Source organism: Arachis ipaensis, chromosome B08, assembly GCF_000816755.2.
Source record: "Arachis ipaensis cultivar K30076 chromosome B08, Araip1.1, whole genome shotgun sequence".
Lineage (NCBI taxonomy): Eukaryota > Viridiplantae > Streptophyta > Magnoliopsida > Fabales > Fabaceae > Arachis > Arachis ipaensis.
Genome location: NC_029792.2, coordinates 5,276,946 through 5,286,084, shown reverse-complemented (window position 1 = coordinate 5,286,084; position 9,139 = coordinate 5,276,946). Strand labels below are relative to the sequence as shown.

At 33.3% G+C, this 9,139-nt stretch overlaps 1 protein-coding gene and 1 pseudogene across 1 annotated transcript; one reads left to right on the top strand and one right to left on the bottom strand.

The window, feature by feature from the left end:
• The window catches only part of LOC107610398, a 3,608-nt pseudogene extending 1,362 nt beyond the window's left edge, over nt 1–2,246 (top strand).
• On the bottom strand, nt 2,676–7,295 carry LOC107613789 (proteinaceous RNase P 2). The gene is made up of 7 exons (XM_016315939.2): nt 6,956–7,295; nt 5,193–6,259; nt 4,962–5,063; nt 4,682–4,857; nt 4,153–4,273; nt 3,567–3,635; nt 2,676–3,217 (listed from the first exon to the last, which is right to left on the bottom strand). The coding sequence occupies exons 2-7, from the start codon at nt 6,135–6,137 to the stop codon at nt 2,942–2,944; spliced, it is 1,689 nt and encodes a 562-aa protein (XP_016171425.1). The 5' UTR covers nt 6,138–6,259; nt 6,956–7,295; the 3' UTR covers nt 2,676–2,941.

The window sequence follows — 9,139 nt, the reverse complement described above, 5'->3', positions numbered from 1 at the left end:
ATTTGAATTATAATTCATTGACGTATAAAATACATGTTGAAATATAAATAGATATTGAAAATTAAAAAAAAATCATGTATTTATATACGAATATATTATCTAGTGGCTGATTTTAATGTCTAAATAGATTTTTGATAATTATTAAGCTGCCATACTCTTTTTTTTATGGATTTACCTAAAGAGGGTTTTAAAAATATTAATCGAGAGAATAAAACTTTTTCTCTTTGTAGTTATTTTTTTGGAAAACTTTCAAATATACTAAGAATACTAATAATTTAATAATTTTAGCTGTTGATTTTAATTAATATATATTTTATAATTAAAATCAATGACTAAAAAATTCTTTCAATTTTTTTATTAATATCTTATTTATTTTATGCAGATATGATGTTGCAATGGCGACAAATACAGTGGGAGCTTATAATGTCATGAACTTCGCTAAAATGTGTAGTAGAATAGAGGTTCTTCTTTATGTATCTACTGGTATGCAATTCCATAATGAATTAATCTGAAAAGTAATAAAAGTTAGTGAATAATCACTAATCAATCAATATATATAAATTTTAAATATGTAATTTTTAAATTTTTAATATATATATTTTGTGGTACTCACATGTAAATAACAAACAGGAAGAGCCTCCTATGTTGCGTTTAAATATAAGTTGGTCGATTCATCATATGCAAAAGAAAAAAAATTGTTTTTAATAATCTCCTTAATGATGAATACAAATTCTCATATTATCCATATTGCTCAAGAAAAGTCAGTAAAAATCTAAGAGATCTCAAAATCTAATATCAAAATGATTTTATTATAGTTTTACGGAAAATGCTATGAGTTAACATTTTTAGTAGAAAAAAAATTTGGTTATTAGTCTTAGCTTTAAATTGGTCAATATTTCTCTAATTTTAGAAAAAATGTGTGCGTGCGCGTGGTTAATTGTATTTTGGTTTCAGCTTATGTTTATGGAGAGGCAGGACTAATTCCTGAGGAAGCATTTCATATGGGTCAGACGTTAAAAAGTCCTTTAAAATTAGACATCAACTTAGAAAAGAAGTTGATTAAGGAAAAACTTGGTGAACTCAAAGCACAGAATATCAATGAAAGAACAATCACCTCAATAATGAAAGAATTTGGAACAATAAGGTAAACTGCAAATTAATATAAACTCTAATTTAATTTACTCTCTTTTTACTTCTCAGGTAAATTGTAAAAGCTTGATTAATTATCGGTGTTTTTTGTTTCCATATAGGGCAAATTTTCATGGGTGGTCAAACACCTATATATTTACAAAATCAATGGGAGAAATGCTTGTGACAAATATGAAGGGTAATCTACCGTTGATCATCACGCGTCCGAGTTCTATAATCGGAACTCATTCAGAACCCTTTCCGGGTTGGATTGAAGGTGTTAGGTAAATAGAATAATCGTTTAATTTAATTAGCATGTATAATAATATGATGGATACATGATTATTTGAGAGTGTAACTAAATGACATAATTTTGCAACTTCAGAACTATAGACTTTGTGTTTGTTGAGTATTTCAAAGGAGCACTAACTAGTTTTGTTGGCCATCCAAAGACAACTATTGATCTGGTGAGTCTCACTCTTCAAATCATTTTACTTTGAATAGTTTGTATACAAAAGTAGACGAATTATTATCTTTGGAGTAGGTTATTGTTTGATGTTTGAAGTGGATGCTACATTTTTCTCCTCACTTGAGAATTGAAATGATGATACAGATACCAGCAGACATGGTGATAAACTCAATGATCATAGCGTTGTTGGTTCAGTCTAAGAGTAATTCTTCCAACAATTTGATCTACCATATTAGTACTTCGCTTGGAAATCCAATTAAACTTTCGGATATTCAAGATATAATGCATTGTTATATGACAAAAAAACCGTGGCTAAAAAATTCTGGGAAGTCAGGGGCATTCTATGAAAAATTTACATTCAACCCCAGTTATACGGAGGTTCATGAATTTCCCCAAAACAAGGTATTGGCTCAAATAAATTAAGTTGCCATATTTTATATTTAATGGAACTATTTTGTTACATAAAGGTTTATTAACGTTGAATTACTATGCTATGTTTTTAACTAATAATTTATTTCCCCTTTGATTGTTACGGTGTTAAGAGATCAAGGTTGAAGAGGATAATCAACATTTATCGTCCTTATCTTCACTTCTCGGGCATGTACGTAACGTAATACTGTATCTAATTAATTATGTTATTGATTCATATATAAATATGCAACATTTTAATTTATTTGTTAACAACTTTGATGATAAGAACACGGAGAAGCTGCGGATGGCAATAAAGGGAGTTGGCAGTGTTGAGAGGGAATTTAACTTCGATCCCAAGAGCATTGATTGGAAGGACTACCTGATGAATGTTCATTTTCCAGGTCTAATCAAGTACAGCATGCAACCTAAGATGTAACGAACACTTGACCGTTTGTTTCAAGTTGGAACAGCATAAGAATGATTAGGAGTATTGGTATTGTTTTACATGTTAGTATTAGATGTTTGCAGGAATTGCATTGGAAATTTCGAACTGCCTTAGCGTTGTTCCAGATTGTTGGCTACGCCCCTTTTGTGTATTTGTAGTGGCAGTGGTGTGAAGAAAATAGAATTAGAAATCAAACAAAAACTATACTCGGAATTAAATAAATAAATAAATAAGAAACTCTTCAATAATAATCTCTTGCTTGGTTATGAATGTCAGCCACCATGGTTGCCATGAAAAAGTAACACCTTAATATTAAGCCTGAATCCATCGCCTCAACAACGATCAAAATATAATTACATCAATGAGATTAAATTGTATAGATTGAACTTGGGTGGCCAAAAAATAAAGCCCCTCCTTTAAATTAATTTAAAATAATTGCAAATATAGCACCTTAACTTCAAACAGAATCATTCACGTTGAAAGATTTGTCACAAAGGAGGAGACCTCTCTTTTCTTTTACCAGTCAAGGAAGTTGTGTTGTTCTCATCAACTTGGGAATCCATGATACCGACACCATTTGAAAATTCCTGTGGTCCCTCGGCATCCTTTGTGTTATGGTGATTGAAGTTGGGAGTATCCACACTATTGCATACATTAGCTTCGGCATCCTGAGAACTTTGACGGGTAATACACAGCCAAGTCCTTGAAGTTTCATCACCAGTGTGCAGTGCTAAAGGCACATGCCATGACCCTTTTTCTGATTCCTGAAACATACAAACCTTTTCATATTTTTTTAAAGAATTTAATTCATCAGCAAGTCTCAAGAAACAAGTCGAAATACAATAAGTTGAGACTCATTTGCATACCAGCATCTTGGATGACAATACACAAGATTCGATTCATTAAGACTCTATAAATACAAAAACTCATCCTCACAACAATAACAGTCCCTCTAAAAGTAGCATTAACCTTTATGAACATTACAGAAGCTTAAAAATATACTTAAGTATCAAATCTCCCAGCAAACACCAAAACCTAGAAAATCCTGACCGACACACATGTAGAGTGCAAAATACTTCTGCATACCCCGCAAGTACAGAAAAAGAATATTACCTGGATGACCAATGAGTATGGTGGTGGCATCTGAAGTTTCAGGTTTCCTTTAACAAATGTGTAGTGAACCTGTAGATGAGGAAAACAACTTATCACATGAATAAGCACACAATAAAAAACTTGAATGAGCTAGAGAAATTTTTTGCAACTTCAGAAGTATAAACTTGGATGACTCTATCAATGTGAAATAACTACTGCTAAGTCGAATATTGGAGAATGTACTAAAAATCAGTATGGTTTATCCAACCACATGAAAATTAAAACAGATCAAACTCCATTTTTCTCCAAATAATCCCCCTCCCACCAGAAATTTCACAGAAAATTATAATACACTAAAGAATATAATAAGAATATGCACATGAATGACAACAAAAAAGAAATAATATCATAATAGAATAAACACTTTCAAAAAGAATCTACATGAGTGAAAGTGCTCAAACCAAATTACAGGACAGAACAAACAGGGATGTAATAAATTTGAAAAATTAAATGAATAAGAAATAGACTTCCCATAGAGGATTCAGTCCATTTGAAATTGTGAACAGGAAAAAACTCGCGCATTATGCTAGAATAAGCAATAGCTTACTTGATGTCTTTCTTTCCACTGGTTAAAAAAGTTGCTTCCTATGAGTTCAAATATGTGATCCCGCATTTCATCATTTGTCACAAGCAAGCATCTGAGTTTTACAGCAGCATAAAGCCAATACCTGAAATCCAGAATAGTTCATGGTAATAATATCAGTACACAAGGAAAATGAAATGAGTTAAAATGAGAAGTGTAACTGTGTAAACGGTACTTAAATGGAATAATCTAAAGGAGAATTTGCAAATTAGTGATCAAAAGAAATTTAAAACAAAAAATTTAACCATATAATTGAATTGGTGCCTAACAGAGAAAGAATAATTATCATGCATATGTGACTAAATACGAATAGTAAATTAAGCATATTTGAAAAAACGGAAGAATACTCACTAAAGCTAATTTTCCTTAAAAGTTTAAAAAACTAATATATTATTAATCTTAAAGGAAAAGAAATGGTCAAACAGTAAAAGAACAATGCAATCAGTAAATTAAAAACAAAAGCAAATTGAAAGAAAATAATTTAGCAATTCACCAATCATCATTGGATCCAGTTGGAGTCGTATAGAGCGCACCATTATTCATCCACTCCTCTACCACCCTTCTGCTTGATGGATTATCCATAAGCCCTCTCATTCGCTTGTTATGCAAGATGACCAGTGGCCATTTTTTCCCGCTACAATTGTAAAGTTCTTTTACTACATCGTCAAGCTGAACTATTACAAAATCGACATGATAAACACAATTAGCTGCAAAAACCAACAAAGCTTGCTCATCACACAAGAGAGCAAGAACATGAAACATCGGCATACAACCTGAGAAATGCTAAATCCACCATCTGCAAAATTTTGTTGGTAGAGCCCAACATTCGCTCCATCCACTATAGCATCATAACACGCATGTTTTTCAAGCCAGCCCTATCATGAAGGTAATAAAGGTACCAAAACTGAGTTACTACTTACTACTATCAATTACCAACATAAGTGCTAAAAATATTCACACATGAAACCGATCTGTGTTTCAATGAGGGGACAAGATTAACTCACCTGAAATTCACTGAAATTAGCTTTGACCTCTCTTTCCAGAGCCAAATTAGCAACAGAACGTGCAAACTTGTCTGTCTCCTCATCATCGATATCAACACAAACCAATTGCTGGCTGCAACCACAGCAACGTCCTTCAACACTAACATTGGTCCTTCTAACAAGCCAGTCCCCTTTCCCAACCCACCCTTGACCATGCCACCCTCCCCCATTTCGCAAAACCCCTTCTTTCACACGAGCCAAGTCCTCCAAACCAACCTCAGAACCCTTTCCACTGTGAAACCACTCTTCAATCACAGACGCCGTCGTTTCACTAACGCACCTCACTGAGCTCCTTAGCTTGTGCAAATACTCATACACCTTATCTGCATTCCCGTTCTTCGCACTCACCTTCAGAAGCGCCGTGAGTTGTGGTTCCTCGAGTGTCACACCAGAACCGTTCACATGCTCCTCCACCTCATAAGCCTTACCGGAATTTCCAAGCTCACAGAATCCGAACAAAGCAGGGTCAAAAGTCCTCAGCCTAGGGGCAGAGCCATAATTCTGAACGGCCTTCGCGAGCTCAAATGCGCGGTCGGCATTGCCTTTCGCGGCGGCAAGCCTGGCGACAGCGGTGAGGGTGGCTTCATTGGGGTTTATTCCGAGGCTGGTCATGTGATCGAAAATGCGGAATCCGTGGTGCAATGCGGTGTCTTTGAGCGAGTCGTTGTTGACGGAATTGGAACAGAGGTAGAGTAAGGCATTGAAGTGGTGCTGATTGATGCGAGTGTTGGTCGAAACGGCGTCGTCGTATACAGAGATGGCAGCGCTTAGATCCTTGGATTTGGAGCATGAGTTGAGCTCGAATTGGAACTTGGCCTCTGGAGTTTGTGCCTTCCTCTTCTTCTTGCTGTTGTTGTCCATTGATGCAGTTTGGTTGGGTATTTTGGTGTTCAAATTTTGCACCATTTGAAACTCTATAAGCGTTAACTTTTTTGGTGAATCTATATAGCAGTTACCTATATACTGGTAGAATCCGGAGAATTAGAAGAGGATTGTTCAGCACACACAAGGTTGTCAAGAACAAGTTCCTATATAGGCACGGAAGGTTAGTAAGCAGAGCACAGAATGTAAGTGCCTACAAAAATTTTAATCATGGCACGTAATATAAGAATGTAGGCTCAAATAGAAATACATGTACTACATAATGATAAAATAATCATCAATCTCATATAATAACACAAATAGAGAAAGTAATCACAAATACCATAAATATATTACGTTATAATAGTTCAAAATGCATAGAGTTTAACTTGAAAGTATTCAGCTCCAAAGCTAGTAGTTAAATATCATAAAATATAAGTCACAAACCATAAAATAAAAAACACATCCACAAGTTTTTGACATATATTAAACTAAGATGAGAAATATTCAAAATATCTAACACCAGCTATTAATCAAAGTGACATCTAAAGCAGATCTTGGAAGCCATGACCATCATCATCTTCATTTTCATCTTCTAAATATATAATGTAAGGCAGTATGTTAATAACTTCACAATAAAACAACACTAAAAAAATACATAAAAAAACATTAAAACAGTACTACAGGTCTATAACAGATTCACAATTGAAAAAAATAACTAATAATAATTAGAGCATCACAAACCCTATATTAATAATTTCATATATTGAATTATATACATAATGCAAGACAGTAAATCACACACTCTGCATCAATTATTGATTATTGGCAGAGCCAGGCAACATTCACAAGTCAGAACAAACCTGAAAGTGAAAGCAGACCGTGAAGACTGGAAAAATTCAGGGGCGGTTCAGGAACAGCAAGCGACGGCCGAAGGGAGCAATGAGTTTCGCCGCCGACGGAGAGCTACAGAGTTCAGACTCCGCGAGAGGCAGCACGCGGCCAGACTCGGTGGCGGCGCCCTGAGGTGTGCTTGTGCGGCAGTGGTTGTGAATGAAAAACACAGAGACGCGGTGGTTTTGCGTTCTGCTTGTGCGGCGGCTGCACACAAATGCAACATAAAATGGCGGTGGCGAAAATGGTGATACGAAATTAGGAACACTTTGTTGCTGTGGATTGGAAGTTATCGTTTTTATTTTAAAGGAAATTAGGATTTTCTTTTGTGGAAGTTATGAATTTTTCTGAATTGGAAGTTATGAATTATTTTTTATTTTTTTTTTGGACGGGGAAGTTATGAATTATGAACGAAAACTTAGGACTACTCGATTGGGCCACTTAGGCCTTGGCCCATTTTGATCTTTACAAATACTTTCGTTTTAGTCCAGCCTAAATATTTTGGGCCTTAATTGAGGGTTTGTTCTTTGTAACAAGAAACTCATGCTAGAGCGAAGAACTAATAATATTTTTGGAAGTCTTGAATTCAATCAACCTAGCGACCTGGTTGGTTGAATAATATCTAATTAATATTCTACATATATATTAGATAAGGTTTAGTAATCTAGCAAAATGAAAAATGGGTTAATTACTAATATAGTACACGAAAGATTCAACTGCTAATCAAATAGTCCTAAAATATATTATTGACAAAACAACCCTTAAATGATATGAAAATACGAAAAAAAAATTCAATAAATATTACATTTTTTGTAAGTAACAAAAATTTTTTTATATTTAACAAAGACTTATCAATTATATCTAAATTTTTGTGGCATTTGAATAAATATTTAGAAAATTCTTTTTTGCAAATTTATTTATCATCAACATTTTCGATACAAACTTTTAAATACTATTTTAATAGTTCATTGAACGAAAGAAAAAAAATTAGGGATCAGCATATATCTTGGTAGATTATAGGTAGCAGATAGAGATTATTGCTCCACTGGACTCTGACCACTCCAGCTTTTAAGACGTGTGTTGATTTTGTATGTCGGTTCCATCCATTTGAAAAATGATTCGTTTCATTATTTATAATATTGTAGATTCGTAGTATCATAGCACCAGCAATGTATATGATGAATTGATACATGTGAATTGTTTTTACACTATCTCAGTAGTCCTTCTTTGTAGGAGCGAGTGCCAATAATAATTTAAAGACATATAATATTGTTTAGTTACAATAATTGATAGGTTACGGTGTTAATTAGCTTGAATAATTAATATCTTAAGGTGAAACTCTAACTCATATAGCATGCATAAGCCTGTGTCACTTTCATCTAGAGATGATGACGGTCGCACTCTAACGTACACATGCCTAATCATTCTCCGTCTCATTCGGATCCAAGTGATAAATGTCGCCTTCAGTTGTCACGGAAGTAGAATGAAATATGCATGCCTCACATTTTTCATTTATAGTGAGTTTATAAAAAACATTAGTCATAAATATCTAATTCATTTTATAAAAGACAAAATCTATATGTATATGTTAAACTATTTAATAGTCCAGAATAATATAAATTTTACATGGAGATATCTTTACAAATTAAAAGTAGTCGCCATTTTCTTTTCCATCAAATTTTGGTTTAACGTGAATGTCAGAATTGGAGGGTTGAACAACCCAAATTGTTCAATAATTTTAATTATTAAGATGTTGAAACTTGAAACATTACTTCGTCGAAAAGGGGTTCTCCCATACCGAAATTGTTGAAACTTGTATTGAAACGTTACTTCATCTAAAAAGGGTTTCTAATAATAGATATCAAAATCCTTAATTACTTCATCTAAAAAGGGTTAAGTAATTATTAATAATTACACATACGTAATACATTACCAAAAAACCACTTTTTCAAAAAAAATTAATTAATAAGAGAAAGCACATAGTAGCTAAATTTCTAACACGTTTTTTTTATGTAAGATTTTTTTAATTTTGTGATTTTTTCATAAACTTTCTTTCTTTTTTTTTTTGTTGAATTTACGCTATAATTCTTTATTCTAGAGTGAACGATAATTAAACTCTAAATTTTTAGATTATAAAAGTTTTAATATCATGT

Coding starts and splice junctions, on each gene's coding strand:
- LOC107613789 (XM_016315939.2), bottom strand. CDS start 6,137: ATGGTGCAAAATTTGAACACCAAAATACCCAACCAAACTGCATCAATG. Junction 4,858..4,961: donor GTGGATTTAGCATTTCTCAG/GTTGTATGCCGA, acceptor GTAATAGTTCAG/CTTGACGATGTAGTAAAAGA. Junction 3,218..3,566: donor CATACTCATTGGTCATCCAG/GTAATATTCTTT, acceptor TGTATGTTTCAG/GAATCAGAAAAAGGGTCATG.